Source organism: Mesoplodon bidens (assembly GCF_964165515.1).
Source record: "Mesoplodon bidens genome assembly, chromosome: 13".
NCBI lineage: Eukaryota > Metazoa > Chordata > Mammalia > Artiodactyla > Ziphiidae > Mesoplodon > Mesoplodon bidens.
In genome coordinates this window covers 15,175,094-15,198,461 of record NC_138169.1, presented here as the reverse complement: position 1 = coordinate 15,198,461, position 23,368 = coordinate 15,175,094, and the positions used below count along the sequence as shown (strand labels likewise).

The 23,368-nt window shown below is 55.4% G+C and overlaps 1 protein-coding gene across 3 annotated transcripts in view; it reads right to left on the bottom strand.

Annotated features, from left to right (window-relative positions):
* Window positions 1-23,368, bottom strand: part of RBM19 (RNA binding motif protein 19) — a 140,413-nt gene that overhangs the window by 42,753 nt on the left and 74,292 nt on the right. For all 3 annotated transcript variants that reach the window (XM_081252675.1, XM_081252673.1, XM_081252674.1), the window contains exon 22: window positions 6,310-6,415. In XM_081252675.1, coding sequence (XP_081108801.1) covers window positions 6,310-6,415 — 106 coding nt within the window. The remainder of the gene's footprint in view (window positions 1-6,309; window positions 6,416-23,368) is intronic.

Genomic DNA, 23,368 nt, shown 5'->3' with positions numbered 1-23,368 from the left:
AAATGCTGATTACTTAGTGCTGCTGGGAAGGAGGAAGGCTGTCCAGCTCAGCTGGGCTGGTTACCTTTTCCTGGGGAACTGGTCCTGATCGCTGAATAAACCTGAAACGAGGACATCTGAACCTGAGGCCTTCTCAGAGCAGTGGAGCTCTGTGGCCTCCCACTCTGACCCCACAGGGGCTGGGCAGGCCTCAGGGCACACGGAGGGAGAGAGGGATGCAGCCAGCAGATGGGCACATTGCGGGGCTGCTCATACCCCAGAGATGAGGGAGGCACATCTGCTAGCCTGAGGAAGGTGGCTTGTCCTGATCCCGGGTTCTCAGCCCATAAATGTGTTGGCTGAGCCCGAATCCATGCCTTGAAATGCAAGGCTCAGGATTCAAACACGTTTCCCTTTACCCCTGGGCCCTGACGATAGGAAGTAGGCAAAACCTGCAATTAAAACACAAGCACGAGTGCACACCCCTAACACAGACAAGTGGGGATAGCGCCCGAATTCCTGCATTTGTGTCCAGTTAACATTTCAGGAGACAAAAAGCAACTGATACCTTGGCTTCAAAGCAGAGCGCCTCTGCCCCGTGGGGCCCGGGACACTCCCCTGCCTCTGCTCCTTTGGTGCCCTGTGCCGCGGCCTGTGGTGAGGGCTTGGCACGCAGCTTTCCACTTAATCTTCATGGCTGCCTCAAAGCGCAGATCATTTCCGGTTGTGGGCCTGAGCAGCCTGGGGTGTAGGGACATGAAGCCCCTTGCCCATGTTCACGCAGACGGAAGGAGGCGGCTCTGACTCCACGGGCCATGCTGCTAACCACTGTGCCGCCCTGCCTTTCTAGAACATGGGCTGTCTAGGGAGAACACAGCCCACGGAGTCTTCATTTCCATGGGGCCGTGCCCCCTTCAGACCCTGGCTGCACACCCTCGGGGCCCCCGGGGAGGCTGTACTCTATGCCCTCCTTGCACTCAGATAAGCAAACGTGTGTGTGTGTCTGTGTGTGGAGAGTGCACGCCGTCCGTCGCTAGTCTGATGGCGATCGCCGTTTATGGCGCCTGCACCGCGGCTGGGCACCCAGCGAGGAGGCGGCTGTCCCTGCCTTAAGAAGCTCTGTCTTGCTCATCGTCACCTCTTCCCACCACTGGTCTTGTTTCAGCGGAATCTGCAAGGCGAAGGCCATGGGTGCGGAGAGGCCTGATGGGACCCCCCTACGAAACTCTCAGCATTACCCCAACTGGGGTGGGCCTGGGGCTGTGTCCACGCCCCCCTCTCCCCCGGCACCATACAAAAGTAAGAAGCGAGAACGGAGCCGTTAACTGGCACGACTCCCCAGTTAAAGCTGCGGTTGTTTACCAGTGAGAAGAGCGCTGCCTGCCAACGCCGACCGCCATCCCATCTCCCTACTGCCGGCTCCCCCCAAGTGTTTATTTAAGCCAACACATTGCTCTGCTAATTGGATAACATTCCATGTGAAAACAGACCTTTTAAAACAACAGCAGCGGCGGCAAATAAAAACAGCTGCAACTGCAAAAGTACAAAGGCTCGGTGGGCTCGGGGAAGGGAGAAATTAAAGGCACATTCATGGGGGGGGGGAGAATGTTCTGGTTTCCGGGCTGCAAGTCTGCTCTTTGCCTTCTTTCCCTTCTTCCTCCGTGACCAGCCAGTCCAAGTAAAGACAGAGGAGGTGGTGGCTTCTAAATGGAATCCCAGTGACTACTGGTGGCCTGTTGGCCAATGGGCACGGGCACAGCTGGGTGGGAAGCCCAGGTCACCTGGCAGGAGACAGTGTGCGGCTCCGGAGGCCCCTAAAGGAATGCCCACTCCTCCTCTGGGGGCCCCAGAGGAGCTGATTTCATCCTGGGCTTGTTCCCAAGAGATGTTTTAAGGGCCAACCTCTTGGCCTTCCTCCAAAATGTCTAATTGGTGAGTTGCTGGGGATGGGTGAGAGGTGAGAGGGGTGGTGTAATGAGGAGGCGGCTGGTGCACGGTTTGGCCGCAGCTGGCACTCAGTTTAAGTGAATACGTGAATGAAGGGAGGAAGTGCTAATCCGTGGACTTTGGGATCAGATCGACACGTGGGGTTTCCCAGCTCTGGCAAGTGGCGCCATCCCTTCGAACCTCAGTTTACCCATCTGTCAAATGGCTTCCTACCGCTGATGGTACAAATGCCCAGCGCCGCCCCTGCCAAAGACGGGCTTTTAGAAGTTGATGGCTTTTTACTGATGCCAAGAGGCTGCGCTTCCAGAAACATCATCAGGGCCCAGAGAACCACGTGGCACCTAAGACACTACAAACATCCCTACACACAAGTGCAGACCCAGGCCACCGGGGAAGACCACAGCATCTGGGACTTCCTGTCTGCCCTCATCGACCTTTGTCCCTGCTTCCCTCCAGCACGTGGGAGAAGGTTCTTTGAGAAATGTGGGCTCATCACACTTGGAGGTTTAGATAATAATAACAGCAGCCCTTTCAGAGGGACTGCCATTCATGCCTGGGACATCGGGGGCTGATGAAACGCCCTAGGTTGGGAGAACATGCCAGCTCACGGAGCCCATGACAGGGGCTGACGGCCAGGTCCCACCCCTGGCTTAGCATCTCAGCAACAGAGCCAGGTCCCGGCTTCCCATTGGTTCCCAGGACCCTGCACACACGGAGCTTAACAAGCGCCTGGAGAAACCGGGGAGGGAGTTATGCAAATCTCCAGCTGAGTCCGGGGCTGCTGCAGGTTGGGACGAGACAATGCGTGTACGGTGTACATGTCACACACAAAGCCAGCTCGGCCGGCGGCCGGTCACGGGCGCCTCTGGCTATTGTCATCAGTTGCCTGGTTACCCTGAGCTCTTCGTGGAGCCTTGCGCTAGGATTCTCTTCCCTGTTTGGGGTGTGTGCTTGACCCAGAGGGGCCTGACGGATGACGGAGTTCCCGAGGATGTGCGGGGTGGAACACGGGGTCATGGAGCAAGGTCGGAAGACTCAGGGTCCCTGGGGGCGGGGAGGACGCAGATGACCCGTGCTTGGGGCCCAAAGAGAGATGGGGGTGCTGAGCGGATGCCTCCAGGGACCAACCAGGGTGCCTAATTCTCTCCTCAGCCAGCTGGCAAAGTGGACTGGTTGGTGCCCAGGAACGAGTACCGCGCTGTGAGTCACATCCCCGGGTTCACAGCCCAGCCTGGAAACTGCTACTGTCTCCGCTGCTTTCCAGACCCAAGGCTCTGCAATCAGCCTGTGTTCCCCCCCGCCTCCTCCCCCTAACATGTGTCCATTTCCCTCATCTCTTCCTCCCTGTCTCCTCTCCTCCCCTCTGAGGACCGCCTGGCGCCCCGGGGCACAGGAGGCTTACACCTCCAGGTTCCAGCGCCGCTGATGCCACAAGACTTACTGACCACTATCTTCCTGGAGGACGCCCCATGGCAGGAAACGGGGGTGAAGCCCTCGGTGAGGGAGCCGAGTGGTCAGGGTTCAGTCAAGCCCCGGGAAGGATTTCTAAAGCAGGTCTTCTTTCCTGAAGCGCTTCAAAGGGAGAACCGCTGGGGGTGGGCGGCGCTTGTCCTGAGGAACTGGGGGTCCTGGAGGTTCCCCTACCAGCCCTGGGATTCCCACGAGTTCCTTCTTTCGAAATGAAAAAAAGGTCTCTGGGGGTTTCTAACTCAATGTCTCCTTCCAGCACTGCTTTCCCTGTTCAAACTCACGCCCGCCCTCGAGCTAACCAGATATTTACAATATTCAGAATTCTATTCACCAACATGCAGCGCGCCCGGCTCTATGGCTCAGTGGAGAGCGCTAAATGTTCCACTCGGGGGACAATAAAGTTCTTCAGACAGACAGGGAGAAGGAGAAGGAAAAGTCACGGTAGCTTCTCCGGGAAGCAAAAAGAGCAAAGGGATCTTTGCAGGAGAGGTGCGCTCCCGGTGGGCTCAGACTTCATGGGAGACCAGCTCGCTCAGCGGCGGCACGAAGGGCCCGTCCTGGTGCGGTGAGAGGCGGGGATGGCAGGGCCGGGACAGCTCCGGAGCCAGGCTGCCGCCTGTCGGAGGTGAGGGGCCGCAAGAGCCAGTCCTGGAGGGGGTGTGGGTCGAGCCCTCGCTGTCCTCGGCTGCCCTTTCTCTTCCTGGAGCCCGGGATGGAAGGGACGGCGGGGAGGAGCCACCTCCACCAGTCAGCAGAAGGCTGTGCTAGGCTCTGCAAAGAACATTTGCAGCCTGGCCTCCGGTGCCAGGCGCTAGCCAAGCGGGCACTGGCACTGTCCGGCTACCTGAGAATCTCCCCCGCCACGCCCTGTTCCAGTGACCCCAGGGAACCAAAGCTATACTGACTGCATCCTGGTGATGGGAGCGTGGAATTTCAAGGCTGGCAGTCCATGCCTGGTCCAGCCCTCTGGGTCCCGAGAGCCACGTTAATTCTGACTTCAAGCTCTGGAGGGAGGCTGCCGCGTGGAAGAAGCTTCTAGTTGGAGGGGCGTGGACAACTTTTCTCTCTGCTCCTTCCCTTCTTCTTAGATCACCACCATCACCATCCTCCTCGTCACAGCTAACAGACGGAGCTCACGGAGGCCAGATCCCGTTCCATCTCATCCCAGCCTCACAACGATTCGGTGAGGGAAATTCTATTACCGTTTTGTAAGGGGGGAAACTGAGGCACGTAGAAAGTAAGTCACCTGCCCAAGGTCACATAGCAGGTAAGTGCTAGGATTCTGGCTGCAGAGCCTGTGCTCTAACAGTTAGCCCTTGCACTGGCCCTTAATGAGAGATGTTTCTTGGGGCAGGGAGTGAATCCCCCGCCATTTATCCCCTAATTGCAGTCTCACACAGGAACCCTGACATAAAACAGATGACAATGGCCCTACACACTCACAGAAGCTCAGGGCTAGACGGACGCAGTGGAGAAAGCACTGCCTGCACCCCTCTCTTCTCTGTCCACAGATGGAGGGCTGGGGGCTCTGAAGGGACCTGGGCTGGTGGGAACGAGGAGGAAATAGCTCACTCATCTCGAGCACCGTGTGCCAGGACCCATGTCACCATCTGCCTTCACACTGTGGGCGTGGGACCTGTCATCATTCCCATTTTACAGATGAGGAGACTGAGGCACGGGGCAGGGCTGGGAAAGCCAAGCAGCCAGCAGTAAGTGCAGTGCTCTGGACGGCTGTTCCCTGGCTTCTCTCTCAGCCAGTGGGGGGGCACCCCGCAGGTGCCTGCCTTGCTGGTGAGCATCAAGGCCGTGGGCCGGCTGCACGCAGGGGTTGCGGTCCCTCCTGTCATGACAGGAGGCGAGGGGAAGACTGCCAGCCGAGAAGAAAGAGGCGCAGATGTCTGGACAAACATGGCCACGTGTCAACAAAGCATGCACTTGAGTTCAAGACGCTGAGACAAAGGTGGCTGGCAGGCCTGCTGAAGTCCTGGGGCACCCTCTCTGCCTGTGCGTGTTCCCAGGGCCCACAAAGGCCACAGCTGTGTCCCTGAGATGACACCTTCAGCTCCACCCACAGGGCCTCTGGCAACGCCCATTTGCTGCAGGCCAAGGGTATGATTCCAACAAATACTCTGCTTTTCTGAAGATGCCTCCTCAGAGGCGGAGGGGATCCCAGCCATTGGTGACACGTGCCCCTTGCTTTCCTGCACCCTCAAGGGAAGACAGGCCAGGACGGGGGAAGGCTGCCTGTGGCACAGGCTCTCGGAGGGAGCCCACGAAGACAGCGCCATGGCCCCCTCCCCCCAGGATCCTGACCTGGGACTGTGAGAGCAGCAACCACGGACGCAGCCAGAACCCCAGTCACACAGCCTCTGCCCCTTGTCTGCTGCCGCGGAGGACGAGGACCCAGGACCTACTGCACCAAGCCCACACCGGGAGGGGCTGCCTTGCTTCAAAAATAAACAGTGGTTCTGTCTCCAAGGAATTCCGTACACGTGCTTACACACGGCAGCGCTTGCCTGGCCTGAGCATACCTGAAATCAGCACAGAACAGAAGCCCCAGGCACCAGCAGGAAGGAGAGGGGAAAGAGCTGTCCCCGCGGGTTCCCACTGGGGTGCCTGGCGGCCTCCCCTCCGAGCGCTGTCCCCCGGTTCCCCTCCACTCTGCACAGCATCTCCCACGCTTTCTGTCTGACCTGGAGCGGCCCGGGACACAGAACTGCCCCTTCCTCCAAACATAAGGCCCGTGGTCTTTTCTTAGAAGGACGCTGTGCAAATTAGCAGGGCTGAGAGAGGAGGGGAGAGAAAACCTGAACGGGGAGCGGGGGACGCGCCCATGTCTGTGAAGAGACCGTGCTGTTTCTCCCACAAAGGACCCAGAAAGGAGAGGCCGGGAGGGACGGGCCCTGGTCTCACCTTCGCGTCCTGCTTGGTGAGGAAGTCGACGAAGCCGAACCCTCTGTGCGTGCCCATCCCCGTCATCTTCTTCGGCAGGCGGACTGTCTTCAGCTCCCCGAAGGTGCTGGGAATAAAAACACAGGAGTTTCAGAATCGAGGCCTGCAAAGGGGGCGGGGGAAGGCAGGACCGATTCTCACCCGCTAACCCTTTCCAGTTAGAAGAGAGGAGTGCCCGCAGATGCACATGGGGGGTATGTGTGCACAGCCACGTGCACGAACACTCATGTCAGTGTCAGCTCCCCACTGGCCAGCACGTGTCCTGGGGGGCGTGGGTGGCCTTCTCCCTCCGGGCCTGGCCATCACGCCGGCAGGGAGGGAACCATCAGACTGGGGATGCCGTTCCTCTGGGGACGGAGGATTCTCCGTTCCTCTCTTTCGGGCGGGCAGGCACACCGGTCCTCCCGGGGGTGAGGGGGTGGGGTGAATGAATATTCAGCAAGGCGGATGCAGCCCCGTGCACGCATGGCTGGGCTGGGGAGGCACTGGCCAGGCCAGGGCCCCGGACTCGGGGTTAGCACAGACTCCCCACGGACCCCCACGAATCTGACTGAGTAAGCAGGGTGAGTCCCTTCTCCCAGATCTGGGACCTGGGATGGTTCTTCAGCGCTTGGCGCTTGAATGCCACACAGCCACGCCCTCTAAACCCCACTCCTCCTGCCTCAGGGTTTTGATATCTGCTAAGCCAAAGTCAGGCAAAGCTGACTTTGGAGGAGAAAAGTCAGGTGTTCCCCCCCACCCAACAGGGATCAAACAGGTAAACACGGCCTCCAACCATCTCCCCAGTGCCCCCTCTCCCCCTGGATAAACCTTTGAGAAATTCCCGGACAAAAGGATCGGGCCTCCCTTGCTTTCCTGTCTCACGCCCCTGCCCCCAGCCCACCCTCAGGTCCATTTATCAAACATATACGCACGAATTGCTGCCGATAAATATTTAATGTGCGCGGCATCTGAAAAGAGGTATTACTTTATTTGAAAATCTACGCACACTTGCGGGCACCCGGGCACATGCACCTACACACGATGGTGCAGGATGCCTCGGGGCCAGAGACCGATTGGGCAAAAGGCACGGTAAAGGCCGTAAGCTCTCGTGAAATGATCTAAGCTAAATCTGTGGAGTTAACCCGCAGCCCTGCCAGCATGACCAGGCATCTGCCAGCCCAATTTCTGGAGGCAGGGCGGTGTGTAAATGCGGCATTATGAAGCCTCAAAATGAATCTGCACGTCTCCTCGGCACTCTCCCCGGCAGCTCCGCTCCCGCTCCTGGCGCCTCTCTGAGCAAGCCTCGGAAACCGGGCTGCCGGCACCACGGCCAGCCTCCCGGGAGGGGAGGGGCTGCAGAGGATGGGCAGTGGAGGCCCGTCAGTCATCCCAGCCCCCGGCTGAGGCTCGTGGCCCACCTGGAGCGGCCCAGAGGCTGGGCAGGTGGGGACAAGCACGAAGGTGAGGTGGGAGAACCCAACCGAGTCCTGCTCACAAACCCTGCTTTGTTCTGCCACCTAAAGGCCGACACGCCCCACGACAGACACGCTGCCTCTTTTTCCAGCGAAGCCCCGCAGCCTCTGTCAAGGCTGGCCTTGGACACGGAGGGCAGGGGACGCATGTATTTTCTTGCAGCCTCCTTTGGGTAAACATAAATGGCGCTTTGGCACCAAGTTCTTCAGAGAGTCACGGGGACTGTGGGGACAGTGTATCTGACGGATTCAGACCTGGTCTGAGGAGGCTGAAGGGCACAGGGAGGCCTTGCCGAGCACCCGCTGTGTGTCTGGGTCATGCTGGGTGCTGGACAGACACGGCCACAGACAACCTATGGGGTGTGCCGGTCTCTCCGCCTGACTCTCCACCCCTGCCCCAGCCTCCAGGCTCTCAGGCCTCGGCTTCCGTGAGCAGCCTTGGCTGATCTGCTCTGGGTGGGGATGCATGTCCCCCCCGCAGTCAGGGCCCACCGTGCTTCAGGGCGCTGTGGTGTGGACGCCTGGGTAACGCTCTGCCTTCCCCTGGGGCTGGAAGTCAGCTCTGCGAGAGTGGAAACCACATCTATCTTGCCCATCACGGGATCTGCAGCAAGGTGCCCCAGGCCTGGCTTAGAGTGGACGCCTGGAGGTAGTTCCGGAACGAAGAAACAGCAGCCCTGGAAGGGGGACACCATTGGGATATCACACCTACGCTCAGAGGGTGGTGATGAGGATTCCACGAACCAGGCCACGGGGTACATACGAAGAGCACAAGTGTTAAGTATTATTGGTCTCACTGCCCCCATTTTCAGATGAGGAAACTGAGGCTCAGGGAGGTAGCGGTTCTTGCGAGTAGGTGGCAGGGCCAGAGTGTGAACCTGGGAGTGTCTGATCCGAAGCTGGAGGAGCTCTCTCTGCGCTGAAGGATGTTTCACCCGCTTCAGTTATCTGGAGGGGACCAGCCACTTTCTGGAGCGGGGCTTTCATTCTGAGGCTTGGCCCTGTCTGGCCTGAAGAAGGCAGGCCGTGTACGGGGATGGAGAGGATTGCGCTGTGCAGGCTCCGAGGGGTCCAGTGACTTGCCCGAGATCCCAGGGCAAGGGAGGCCGACTCAGACCCGGTCCCTCCTGCCTGCACTGGGTGCAAACCCCCTGCCTCTGCCCACAGGGGCAGATGCCGTCCCTTGATGCTGCCCAGTTCTTCTTAGCCGTGGCTCATTTCTGGGGACCTCACCGGTATGTGTACGCATGAGAGACCGAGAGAGGGAGAGACTGGTGAGGTTAATTCCTCCCTCTCTGCAGCACGCTGCAAGCTGTGGACGCTCTATGCATGGTAAGCAGCTGAGGGTCCGGAGAAAGGCGAGGAAAATAATTAAAAGGTGGAGAAAAAAAGCTGATGAGAGAAGCTGAGGAGCCATGCTTACGTGGCCTGGAGAAGTGGCATTTGGGGGCTTGGCAGGGAAAAGCCAGGATGGAGGGGCATCCTTGATCCACGAGGGAGTGAGGGTGGGGACCAGGGAGTTGGGGGGCCGTGGGGGAGGTCACTGCCCATCTGGGGTGTCCAGACAGACATCTGCATGGCCAAGGAAATGCTGTGTCCCAAGACCCTAGGAGCTTAAAAAATCCCACCATTCCTCCAGACACGAGAGAGCGAGGGCTTCCAGAGCAGCTGAAGATTAGGGTTAGACCTTAGAAAGAACTTCCCGATTCCCGTGAAGCCCTGGAATGAATGGCTGGAGCTTTAAGACCGTCACTGTGGCTGTCACCCCAGTGACCAATGACAGAGTGCCTGTGGCGTGCTAGGCCTTTTAAATATACCGTTTCTAGGTACAACAATTGTGGGGTAAGAGTCACTGCCTCCTATTTTTACAGATGAGAAAACCAAGGGCTGAAGAGGCCAAGTGACCTGCCCAAGCCCCACGGCCCGGGACTCGAAACTCAGGTGAGCTTTCCCTCCCGGCTCAGGAAGGACGGCTTCCGTTGCTTGTGTAACTACTGTGTGGGAGAAAATAAAGCCGATACTAATGATCTCAGAGAGATATCAAAAGAGAATTAAAAAGAAAAAAAAAGGTTGGGGCAGGGGAATCGATGAAGTACCTTTAGCTCCTTGGAGATAAGCGGTATATAAATACCAGCCATTATTAAAGTTCTCATCTGACAGAAAAGCCCACGGAGCCATTTTTTTTTCTTTTTTTTTTTTTTTGGTGGTACGCGGGCCTCTCACTGTTGTGGCCTCTCCCTTTGCGGAGCACAGGCTCCGGACGCGCAGGCTCAGCGGCCATGGCTCACGGGCCCAGCCGCTCCGTGGCATGTGGGATCTTCCTGGACCGGGGCATGAACCCGTGTCCCCTGCATCTGCAGGCGGACTCTCATCCACTGCGCCACCAGGGAAGCCCACGGAGCCATTTTTAAGAGCGGCTTTTGCAGGAAGTTCTGCGTGTCTCCTGGGAGAAGAGGCCTGGGCATGGCTGGGCAGGGCTGCCAGGGACCGGAGAGGGAGGAAGATGACATGGCACCCAGGAACCAACACCTCCCCCCCCCACCCCTGCCAGCCCAGACTCTACCACTTGGGAAGGAGACACGGATGCTCCCCACTGTGTAGATAATAGAAACCACAAAATAGCAATTACTGTATCAGAAGCTGTGAATAAAGAGGACATACGGGGCTTTTAAACATGGCCCTCCTTCCCTCCCCCACTATGCTCACACTTCAGTAACAAACTCACACCTCACTTTTCCAATTATTTCATTCACCTCGGGTTCACCAATTACTCCTCCACGCCGCAGCCCCGCCCCGCTCCACCGGGCCAGGAGCACGTGACTGGTGGGGATCCGTGGGTGTTTGACAACTGGAGTTTGTTGTCACGTTTTTAATTTCTTTCGAGGTGCAGTGGGGGTGGGAGGGGGAAGAGGAGGAGGAGGTGGGGAGGGCGCACCAAGGTGTGGAGCGAGGCAAGCCAATTATGCCTGGGCCTCGTAAACAAGTCCAGGCATGCAAATCACGTTGGCACACAGGCCTGATCGCAGACACAATACGTGTGTGTGTGTGTCTTGCGTGCGTGAGGGGATCCCCTCCCCTGGCGCCCTCTGACTGGACCTGCCACAGCCCTGGACGGCAGCTGCTCGGTGGCGGGGCTGGGGTGGGGTTGGTTCTGCTACTGAAAGGGATGAACCATCCTCCCTCTCCTCCTTGACTGAAGTGATGGGATGGGGTGGGGTGCGGTGGGGACGAGGAAGTGAGGGGGAGACAGAGAGAGGCCTCCAGAGATGCCGAACATGATGATTGTGCAGCTGTGCTGATGCCTGGGTTTGGGGGTTTAATGGGCAGGCTGGGAGGTCGGCCTAACCTTCTAGCCCGCACGCTGACACCAAGTAGGGGTCAGGCCCACCCCAAGGAGCCTAGGGCCCCCTGCTCCCTGGACACAAGTCCTTATCACTCTATTTGGATCCGCTGGAGGAACCAGAGTCCCAGCAGAAGTGCTGAGTCACGTGGGGAAGTCTGTTGGCCTGACTTCTCTACACCTGCACTCAAGGCACTGCTGAGGGGGAAAAAAAAAAACCAGCTGCCATAACAGTGTGGTATGAACAACGAGATAAAGGGGTGGTTTTGTGATAAGAATAAACTACAGGCTTCTTTCTGTTCCTTCTGGAGTAAGAAAAAAGGGCTAAATCTCTTGGCATCAAAAAGCCTTTCCCATATACCACCACCAATTTTCTAACACACACACACACACACACACACACACACACACGTAATATCCATTATCCCCTCCGTCCTTCTCAGTGCCATGTGCCCCATGGTGTGTTAAATATTGGCTACGGGCTTCCCTGGTGGCACAGTGGTTGAGAGTCCGCCTGCCGATGCAGGGGACATGCGTTCGTGCCCTGGTCCAGGAAGATCCCACATGCCATGAAGCGGCTGGGCCCGTGAGCCATGGTCATGAGCCTGCGCGTCCGGAGCCTGTGCTCCGCAACGGGAGAGGCCACAACAGTGAGAGGCCCGTGTGCCGCAAAAAAAAAAAAAAAAAAAATCGGCTATACATGATCTTACAACAGCCTTATGACCTAGGCACTGCTATTCCCATTTTATAGATGGAGAAAACTGAGGCTCAAAGAAGTTATGTGATTTCTCCAAGGTCACCCCCAGTCATTACCTACGACGGGGGTGAAGTGACTTGTCCAAGGCCCCACAGGTGGGAATGAGCCAAGCTGGACTCTAAGTGGGCAGTTTGTCCCTGAACTTGTGCTTTGCTCACTCGAAGTTTGTGTGGTCTGTCTTGTCTATTAATAATTGGCCAAAGGGATCTGTGTGCAAGGTGCTTAGGGGAGGCAACGGTGGGCCAGACATCAGCTTTGTCTTTAGGGACCCTTGGCTGGTAGGGAAGAGCTACAGGCAGGTAGTGAGCCCCCTGCTGCCCCACAGACAAAAGGACACCTAGAGACAAACCCACCCCTCCGTCGACGACAGGTGGTTTCTGCAGCGGGGGGAGGCTGGGCAACAGGACCCATCATCCAAACCTCCCACTCCTGGAATGTACACAAAGCAAAAGCTTTGGTCAAGGCTGCCTCGTCCCATCCTCCAGCCTCACAAACGGGGAGACGGAGGCTAATCCAACCACACTGGCTTTCCTCCTGCTCATGAAGCCACCCAACTTAGGCCAGGACCTATGACCTTGCTCTTCCCATAATCCAGAACTCTCCGTGCCTAGCCGTTCCCACCACAGGCCCTCTTGTCATTCAATCTCAGCTCGAATGCCACCTTCTCAAGGAGGCCTTCCACTGCCACCTTATCTAACGTCGCTTCCCCGCGCCACCAGCCACGCCGTCACATCTGAGCACCGCCTGGAATGGCTTGTTTACTTATTTGTCTTTCCCTCCCTCTTCTAGAGACACAAAGAACACTCTAAGACGGCAGAGTCTAGTCTCTGTTGTGTCTGCAGACCCTAGGCCTGTGCCTAGCCCACAGAAAACACTCTACAAACATTCATGGAAACACGCACTTGACATTGACCGAGTCCTCCCGAAGCGCCAGGTCTCCGTCCTTCACCCGAATCGTCTCACACGATGCATACGCTATGGCGATGGCACCGGCACGTCCGGGGCCGGAACACCCAGTCCTTCTGTCCTCAGGACACTGTCTCATGTTCTACAACCACACGCTATTACAAGGAGTGTTTGGCCCCCAGGGGCTCCTTCCAAAGTACCTGCAACGATTCCTTCAATCGCAGGCAGAGTAAGAGCCAGCCAAAAGGGGACCGGCTGGATTACTCACCAAGGAACTAGCGCCGAGACAACGGGGTTCAGAATCCTGCCCTGCTGCGTAGGAGAGAAAAGACATCTTCCCTCCAGACAGCCCTGGCGGAGCTGCAGACACGAGTGGGGAGTCTCAGCGAGGCTCCACCTGTGGCAGCTGCTCCCCCAGAAGGTTACACAAGTGAGCTGTGTACTGACCCCGTCTCTATTCCACCCAGGGGGCGTGGGGAGGGGGCGGTGGCTTTGGGAGCCCTTTCATGGAGGTATATTTAAGCTCAGAGTTTCTTCCTCTTTTGTTCTCTCTCGCTTTTTACAGAGTACCTTTCAGATTGAACTTTTCCAATTACGCACGGCTCATCACGGTGAGAACTGGATGTAGAAAGGTTACCTTATCACCACTGGCGCACTATTCCTTTCATTTTTGCCTCTTGGAGGCTGAAGAATGGCCTGGTTTCCACGAAAGGGAGAGAGGAGGTGTGGAGGACAGTGCTTAGCTTTTCTCAATAGCCTTTCATAGGGTCCTCTGCAGGCAAGCGTGACCCTCTTGTTTTCTAGATGAGGAGTCCCGGGGATGAGCAGTTAAATGTTATCTTTGAATCAGAGTCTGGGCCCGAGCTCCAGGCAGAGCCCAGACTCGCCTGAGAGGCTCGGCGGGGAGGGGACCTGGCACTGGAAAATAGAGGCTTCCTGTAGTGGCTCTGCTCTCACCTGCCGTGTGACCCTGGCTGAGTCATTTCCAGGCTGGACTGATAAGAGAGAGAGAGAGAGAGAGAGAGAGAGAGAGAGAGATTGAGAGAGAGAGGGGGAAGGAGGGAGGAAGCTGTACAAAAACATCTTGAGACGTGCCAGAGCCAGGATAATGCAGGGGACAAAACACTGGTCCCCAAGTAAAGACCTCTGGGGCCAGACAGATGATAGGAGGGAACCAAGAGAGCTGGGGCCAAGTTGGCAGAAATGCCCCCAGCTCTGGGCGTTTCTTGGACCTGTAGCATCAGTGTCATCCAGGAGCTTGTCAGAGATGCAAAGTCTCAGCCCACTCCCCTCTTTCTGAATCGGAAGCTCTGGGGGAGACCCAGCAGCCCATGTGGTAACAAGCTCACCTGTAACAGGTGAGGGTGATCCTGCCCCAGGCTGAGGACCACTGTTCCACTTGAGCAGGCAGGGACCCCTCAGGCCCAGCCTGAACAGCCAGCTAGGCCCACGACTGGCAGATTTTTCCTCTAAAGAAAGCCCTGCAATCCAGATTCTTCTAAGAAATGGGATTTTAAATACTGGTACCAAAGCCAAAACATTTTCAACACTGTGTTGCCAAAGATACCAGATGCCCCGCCTTTAGCATCTGCACATGCAAGTTCCGTTCTGATTCAATTCTAAGAGATCAGAAGGGCTGGTCTACTTCCAAAGTGATGGAATTTCCTCCCCTCCTTCTTACCCCAGATTGGGGCCCTGCCCTCTCCCTCCTGGCCCCCTGCAGCCTGTCGGCCCCCTTGGTTGTCTATGTTCACGGAATGTGGGATTCTAAGTTCCTTGAGGACAGAGAGGGTTTTCCCATCACATTTGCCCTGCAGCGTATAACCAGGCGTGGACACCTTCGTGGCTGGCTACACGTGCACTGAATGAATTGCCCCTCACCATTCTCCAGGACCCAGCCCCAGACATGAAGCATGGTAGGAATTTTAATGTGCCTTGTCATTCGGGTATTATGGATCCTGCATTCACTTGGCGACTATTTCCTGACCATGTCCCATGTGTGGGCACTGTGCTCTGTGCTGGGAAAGAACGGCGGGCCAGACGTGCCCGGGCCTCCATGGGGCACAGCCTCTTTCTTGTTGATATAAGTCGGTGGTTTTCATTTTTCAACCCCCTAGGGTTGGTGCACATCCTCAGTAAAACAGTTTTGAGCATTCATCTCCAATATATGTACACTTTTAATTGATAAGTGACATGCATATGTACTGCTGTTTCACTGTATATGTTCATCCTTAGATATTTAAAACATTTAAAAGAATGAGATAAAACAAATAGAAACGGAAACTGTAATGATTTCCTACTGCTTCCCCATCTGACAGTCGGAGGCACGTTTTAGAGTCCCACCCTTTGAAGGCACTCAACGGATCAGGTATTGTCCTAAGTATATTTCATGTGTAACCTCATGCCGTCCTCAGCAGTCCTGTGAGGCATGGATCATGCACACATTTACATATGGGGAAACTGAGGCTCCAGCTGTTTAAGGGATTAGCCAAAACTCAAACCTAGGCCTGAAGAAGTTCTAAAGCCTGTGCTCTTAACTGTTGCTCTGCACTAGACGGGGGCCATCCGTGCACAGCTGCAGGGCTTCAGGAGAACTGAAGGCTGAACACTGCCTGCTGAATCTAAGTATACTCCTCAGGCAGGTCACGTCAGAAAAAAAATTTTTGAAATCAGAGGTAACTTTTTTTTTTTTTTTTGGTGGTACGCGGGCCTCTCACCGTTGTGGCCTCTCCTGTTGCGGAGCACAGGCTCCGGACGCGCAGACTCAGCGGCCATGGCTCACGGGCCCAGCCGCTCTGCGGCATGTGGGATCTTCCCGGACCAGGGCACGAACCCACGTCCCTTGCATTGGCAGGTGGACTCTCAACAACTGCGCCACCAGGGAAGCCCCATGGGTAACTTTTAAAAAACATTTCTCAAACTTGTCCTGAAAGATGTTATTCGGTATTCTGTGTAAAAAGCATTCTGAAATTAAATAAATTTGGGAGAGATCTGCCTAAACAGATCTCAGTAAGCTTCTCCGCTGCAGACCTTGTCAGTCCCTTTAAGATATCTGATGCAGGGAGGATTTATCTGGAACAGAGAGAGGGAAGACACAGCATTTCTCAAACTCATCCAGCCACTGCATCCCTCCTCCCCTCAAACAAGAAAACCTACCAGCACCTCCTAAGACACTGTTATTCCACGGAACACAGTTGGAAAATACAATTTGGAAGAGATAAAGAAGACAGACAGTCACACACCTCAAGGTGAAAGGCCTTTGCCTTGAACACTCAGGTGAAACCTCGAATTCACCAGGGACCATGCAAAGTGGGGAAATGCTGCAGGAGTCTAGTTTTGACAGTGAGGGGTCAAGTCACACGTTACTGAAAGAACCTAAGTTTGGAGTCAGATGTGAGTTCAGATCCCAGCCCTGCACCTGACGTCACCTTTCTGAGGCTCAGTGCTGTCACCTGTAAAATGGGAATAATCAGCCCACTGTACAAGGCTGCTGATGCCATGGTTCCTGGCATGTAGAAGTTGTTATCAGGAAGGCCCTTGTCCTTTACACGGATCTGTACTGGCGCCAAGCGAGTGACACCTTCCGAGCCCTTACGATGTGTCAAGTCGAAGCTGACAAGGAGCAGGATGGGCTGGACTGCCTCTCCTGGGGGCACCCCAGGGGTTTCCAGCAAAGAGATCCGGTAAGAGGGCCAGATGTGATTTTGTGATTCTTGGAGCCTTGAGAAAAGAAGCAGTTCTCCATCCTATCCATGTGTCCTACGAGTGTTGCAAGATAATTAGAAGAAATCGTCCCCAAGGAGGCATCCGTCAGCCAGACCCAGGCCTCTGTGTCTTCCCTCGGGCCAAGCGAGCCCAGTGGAACAGCTCGCGTTCCCTCTTCCTTTCGGAAGGAGAGCATCAAGACGCAACCTCTGGCCTGGGGCGTTCATTCTGGTTGGTTCCACGCCTCTGCCAGGGTAAGTTAATAGAATACACAGTGGACGCTCTCCGCCACCTTTTCCCTCTCTGGTCTCAAGTACAGCTAATCCCGTTACAAGAAAATAAAGTGGATAATTCAGGCTAATGAAATCGTTACAAGAATGTGGCCAGCCAGAGGTGGACCTTCAGAACGAATTTAACACCCTTTGGTGTCGTTATTCTCAGTATAGGAAATGTTTGAGAGGAAGGAAAAAAAATTAGAAAGAAAGAAAAAAAAAACTCTCCCAGACCCAGCCTCTTTCTAGTAGGCTTAAATCTGATTAAAGAATTAATCTGGGCTTCCCTGGTGGTGCAGTGGTTGAGAGTCCGCCTGCCGATGCAGGGGACACGGGTTCGTGTCCCGGTCCGGGAGGATCCCACATGCCGCGGAGCGGCTGGGCCCGTGAGCCATGGCCACTGAGCCTGCGCGTCCGGAGCCTGTGCTCCGCAACGGGAGAGGCCACGACAGTGAGAGGCCCGTGTACCGCGAAAAAAAAAAAAAAGAATTCATCTGCCACATGTCTTGCTTCTTGCAATTATCTCCGCGGTACCCAATATCGCCATAGTAACTCCAGAAAATAAGAGAGGAGGTGGAGAGAATCCAGGAAGTCCGCAGGCAGGGTTACACTTGTCCATAACTTGATACCTTTCGCTCCGCCCATCGTTGCTGCCACTCAGAGAAGGGCCACTCCCAGGCCTCCACCTAAGCACCACACTGGGAACCCTCTGATACTGGATTAGACTGTACATCCCTGAGGTCTCTATGAGGCAGGAGAGGGTGGGGTTAGCTCCCATGAAAAAGGGGGCAGGTAGCTAGACCCCCTGTCCAGGGTGGGTGCGGGGTGCTGGGCAGGGAGATACCCCTCGCCACACCCCTCATGCCGCCCGCTGCCAGGTCACGGCCAGGCCTCCTGAGGAGGCTGAATGAAGGGTGGCCCCTCCACTTCTCAGCCCTCACCACCTCCACTCAGCGGCTGCCCCCTCCTCTGCCACATCTACGCATACACAGAAAGGGCCCCTTCAATGTCATTTTTTTTTTTTTTTTTTTTGCCACGTCGCATGGCATGTGGGAGCTTAGTTTCCCAACCAGGTATCGAACCCGCGTCCCCTGCACTGGAAGCGCCGAGTCTTAACCGCTGGATCGCCAGGGAAGTCCCTCAGTGTCATTTCTTTTGGATCCGTTTTACCGCTCAGAACTCTAAGGAGGACTGCATGTCATGAACCCAGATTATCTCCGGTTGATTCTCATCAGGCCCACACCATTCTCCCAAACTAACACGGCCTGTTCTAACATCTCAAGCTAAGGGCACAAGTCTTCCAGTGATCTAAGTGGCCCTAACTGGAGGCTGTGGAGGGCAGGTGGACGGGAATAAGGAGGACGTGAAGGCAAAAGGAGAAGCCAGGTCTTTCAAATATGGGGAGAACTTCCAGTGAGCTTGTAAGGTTCTGCAGGGATCTTAAGGGGCACATGTGGATAGGGAGAAAGTTCTGGTCGCCGGGGGTTTAGAAACTCTCCACTGATGGCCCCCCTATTATAAGTGCCAAGCAGCAGCCCACAGCCACCAACACTGCCTTCCACTTCTGACTCATCAAGAGGAAGCTATCCCAGGGAGATTGGAGATGGACCACAGAGCAGCTCGGGGCTTTCAGGGTGCAGCAATGCGCATGCCTGCATCACGGCCGCAGGGCCCCGTCTCTTCCCATCTCTCTGGAGAAGCACAAGGTGGCAACTCAACATCCAGACAAGTCCCTGGTACCCCGACAGCATCTCTAGGAAAAGGGGCGGGATGGTAGCAGCAGCCCCCTGTATGGGTTCAGGAACCAGAGTACGAATGGGATGTGAGCCAATGCCACCACTTAGGGGCCAAGGACAGAGACTCGGAGAGCAGGGGGCTCAGAGCACAGCAAGTCGCGTCAGCAACGCCATGCAGCTCCTGCGGCCTGAACAAGGAGATGCTGTGCGCATTCGTTCTACAGAGAATCCAGAAGGAAGAAAAGAACCCCCCGGGCAAAACAGAATGACGCCAGGAAGCCCATGCACTAAGCTTCTGCCTGTCACCCGTGGGAAAGCCCTTGACCCTGGCCCCTCCCACTGAAAGCCTATTTAACTTTTACTTTACAAACTTGTTTAATTTCTTGTCCCAGAGCAGCTGAGAAGGGCAAAGGGGTTAATAGGGGCAGGTTCCTAAAAGGCCTCAAGAATGGAGGGCTGACGGTCACAGATTAGACCAGGGCCACGCGCACTTCCTCTGTAAAGGGTCAGATAGTAAATAATTTTGGCTTTGCAGCTACTCAGCTCTGCCACTGCAGCGTGCAAGCAGCCACAGACAACACGCAAACGAGCGGGCATGGCTGCATGCCAATGAAACTTCATTTACAAAGACGGGGCTGGTGTGTGAGCCTTGTTTGCTGACCCCTACACATTAGTCCAAAAAACCAAAACGTGCTATTAAAATAACTGGACAAGCACAGCAGCCCGGGGCTACCAGGTGCTGGGCAAACAGCAGATGCACCTACGCAGCCCCGATCTGGCCCGTGTAGTGCGGCCTGGACTCAGCATCACTGAGGCAAACATACAGACCCATAAGCCTGGTCGCTGCCCCGCAAAGGAGTAGACGGACAGACTGCGGGGGTGGAGGATGCCGAGGGCTTCCCGCCTGGTCTGCCGACCTGTACCGGCCTTGCGTTTGCCATCACCCGACTCACTCCTCTTCCTGGATGTCATCGACCTTACGTCCTACTGTGCATTTTGTTCTGTTTGCGTATGGTCCTTCTTCCTTGCTGGCCTGCTGAGTGGCCAGCGCCCAGGATGGGGCTAACAGTGCCTGGCGTGCAGTAGGTGCTCAGCACAAACTGCATGTGGCCCCTCTTATGACCCAGGTCCTCAATTTCAGAAACAGGAAACAGAGAGTGGGGAGGGGACCAGGTACCTGATGCCTTGTCGGATGCTCTAACTCACTGCTCAGAGCAAGGCCCGGGGTGGCCGCACTCCCAGGGTGCATGTGACACCGAGGGGGCGTCTGTATGAGCTCAAAGGGCTGCGTCCAGGGCTGTCTGACCACGGACGTGGAGTTCCCCGACTTCCTCCTTTGCTGTGCTATGTCCCCATGCCACGTGGAGTAACTTCTGCCTGCCAGCCTATGCCTCAGGTTCTCGCTGGAGCCCGCCAGCCACTGGGAAGCCGTCAGGCAAATGATGGAGGAAACAGAAAAAGAGGCCAAGGAGATGTTGACAGATACGGAAGGCAGCTTCTGAAGAGCTCAGCATTCTAGAAGCTTCTGACACCTGCCATTAGGAAGAACACTCCAGACCCCCACAGCATTAGAAAGCTCTCCACCCCCTTGGCAAGAGTCCCGAGCACCCATCTAGCCCTACTTATGGCTGGAAAGAGGCAGAGAGTGCAGTCACCGTGTCTCCCCAGGAGGCCCCAGACCAACAAGTCACAGTTGGGAGGGGACCACTTTCTGGTCCAGCGGGGCTCAGACTGGAGTGTACCTCAGATAACCAGCCTCTGCATCGGAGCCTGTGAAGAAAGCCAGCCTGTCGTCACCAGGGGATGACAGCTGACACACCCTTGCAGAAGATGCGAGAGGTAAATCCACAGTGTGGGCCTTCGATGGAAGGCCCTGGAGGCCCTTCCAGGGGCCTGTGGGAGACGGAGTGGAGGACGGTGATTCACGCTGGTGAGCCTGCCAGCACCGAGGGGGAGGGGAGGCGCTCACTCCGGCTGGGACAGATATGATTTTTAAAAGCCTGGGAAAGAAAACAACAATAAAACAACCTGAGCTCAGGCTGGCTGGCGAGTTTTCAGAGACAGGGAGAGGTGGAAAATGGATTTGTGAGGGAGAGCCATTTGTTTGGGGCCAAATAAACCAATGTGGAGCTCGATTCAATTACAGGAGGGAAGTGGAATTTAGCTGAGAAGAGGAAGATGGGCCAGATCAGCTCGGTGCTTTGTGACCACCTAGAGGGGTGGGATAGGGAGGGTGGGAGGAAGGCTCAAGTGGGAGGGGATATGGGGATATGTGTATACGTATAGCTGATTCACTTTGTTATACAGCAGAAACTAACACACCATTGTAAAGCAATTATACTCCAATAAAGATGTTTAAAGAAAAAAAAGAATCTGATGGGACATCAGGGGCCGAGAGCCAAAGGGGTCTGACTTGGGCTCTGCATGGTCTGGAGTCTGGGACAGAGAGAAATGGGCTCCGGAGGGCTGGTTCCAGCGGCCCCGGGAGGAGAGGGAATGAGTCTAAGGTGTGTGGACATGAGGGCCATGACGGGTCCTGCCGTGGGGCATATCTTGGTGTGTGCAGGTGTGTGTGGGGGGCTCTTTCCGTGATAAGAAACCCAATCAGGGCCAGACAGGATTTGGAGTGTAAGAAAACCAAGGAGGCCCAGGCAGAGGGGAGGAGAAAGAGGGGAAAAAATCAGCAGTCAGTAGGGCAAGGTCCCCTCTGCAACAAGCACTGTTTATCTCACCAGCGAGTTGAAGGGCATCATTTGCACAGTTCAAGAGGAGGGAAGGGTAAGCTATCCTGTCTCTGGCTTTGTGCGTTGCCACAGGCCTGGTGCCTCAGAAGAAGCTGCAGCCACATGTCCCCGTCTTCCGGGGGAGCGGGGGAGGTGAGGGAGGCACAGCCGAGATTCACACCCCCAGCCCCTCTCCTGCACACCGAGAGGCAGCCGGGAGATAAAGCACCCCATATTTGGGACGGCCCCCACTCAAACCGGGGGACGTCAGAGGTCAGAAGGCATAGATGGTGCTACAAGGGATACACAGGGGTTACGAGCACAAGCCTGGGGGTCAAGCTGCCTCCCCCACTTTCTACCTTGGCTTGCTCATCTGTAAAATGGGGATAACCGCCCCCCCCACCCAATAGAGCTGTGGTAGGGCTTAGAGGAGACATTATATCTGAAGCGTTTCACACAGAACTGGGCACCTAGTGTGCGCTCACTAAGAAGCAGAAGGAACAAATGCAGGCGTGAATGACAGAGTCAATAAAGGGGATCAAGTGAGGCCGGTAAGGATAATCCTCCCTGGGAAGTGTTCTGGTGTTTGGGTTCTCGCCTGTCCTGAGCCAGCGGTGAGGGGTCCTGGGCCAGAACTGGACTCCCACTGCACAGATGAGGAAAGGGGAAGGCCCCTGGCCCTGCCTCCCTTTAAGAGGCCAAGTGGCAGAGATGGGACTGGAACCCACAGACTGATGCCCTATTCACCCAATGGGCTGCCCTGGGGCCATGGAGATGCTCCGTCTCATCCTCTCCAACTCGAAACTGGGAAGCTCCGTGAGGGTATGGTTTGCACTTCACGATTCTGGGGGAGCGATTTCCTTTGTGGGGAGAACCGCCCGCCTCCTCTCCACCAGCACCACTGCTGTGTTCCAGGGTCACTGACTGAAGGTGGATGGGCGGGGGGGGGGAGGTCAGTTACTGTGGCAGAGATGTCACTTGCTCTCCGGTATCCATGGCTATTCCGATTATCAATGACAATGAGGAAAAAGTGACTGGTTCTTTTAAACCAGTGGCTGGCAATCTATGGCCCAGGAGCCAAACCTGCCCTATTACCTGTTTGGGTCCATAGGTAGTGCTGGAGCACAGCTATGCCCATGTGCTTATGTCTTATCTAGGGGTGCTTCTGAGCTGCACGGAGCTGAGTACCTGTGATGGAGACCACGCAGCCCACAAAGCGGAAAATATTTACTTTCTGGCTCTGTATCAGGGTTCTCCAGAGAAACAGAACCAACAGGTTATATATAGATATACAGAAAGAGATTTCCTAAGAGGGACTGGCTCACATGATTATGGAGGCTGAGAAGCCCCACAATCTGCAACCTGCAAGCTGGGGGCCCAGGAAAGCTAGTTCCGGGCCAAGTCCAAGGGTCTGAGAACTAGGGGAGTCGATGGTGTTTGCCCTGATCAGGTATTTACAGGCAGACCTCGTCTTCCTACACTTTGCAGATACTGCATTTTTTTTTTTTTAAGCAAATTGATGGTTTGTGGCAACCCTGCATTGAGCAAAGTCTATCGGCACCATTTTTCCAACAGTATTTGCTCACTTTGTGTCTCTATGTCACATTTTGGTAATTCTCGCCATATTTCAAACTTCTGCATCGTTATATTTGTCATGGTGATCTGTGATCAGTGTGATCTTTGATGTGATGATTGTAACCATTTTGGCATTTTTAAGCAATACGGCACTTTTTATATATTGCTTTATTTATTTAGGTCACACCGCGGGGCTTGTGGGATCTTAGTTCCCCGACCAGGGGTTGAACCCGGGCCCCCGGCAGTGAACGTGCCAAGCCCTAACCACTGGACCACCAGGGAAGTCCCAATAAGGTACTTTTTAATTGTTGTTTTAGACACAGTACCATTGCACACTTAATAGACTACAACAGAGTGAAAGCATAACTTTTACATGCGCTGGGAAACCAAAAAATGTGTGTGACTCGCTTTATTGTGATACTGTTTATTGAGGTGGTCTGGAACCCAACCCGCAGTATCTCTGAGGTCTGCCTGTATGCTCATGGGGCACTATTAGAGGCCGTGAGAAAACACAAGGCAGCTGGTAATTAGCGAGGTCTGCAGAAAGCACCC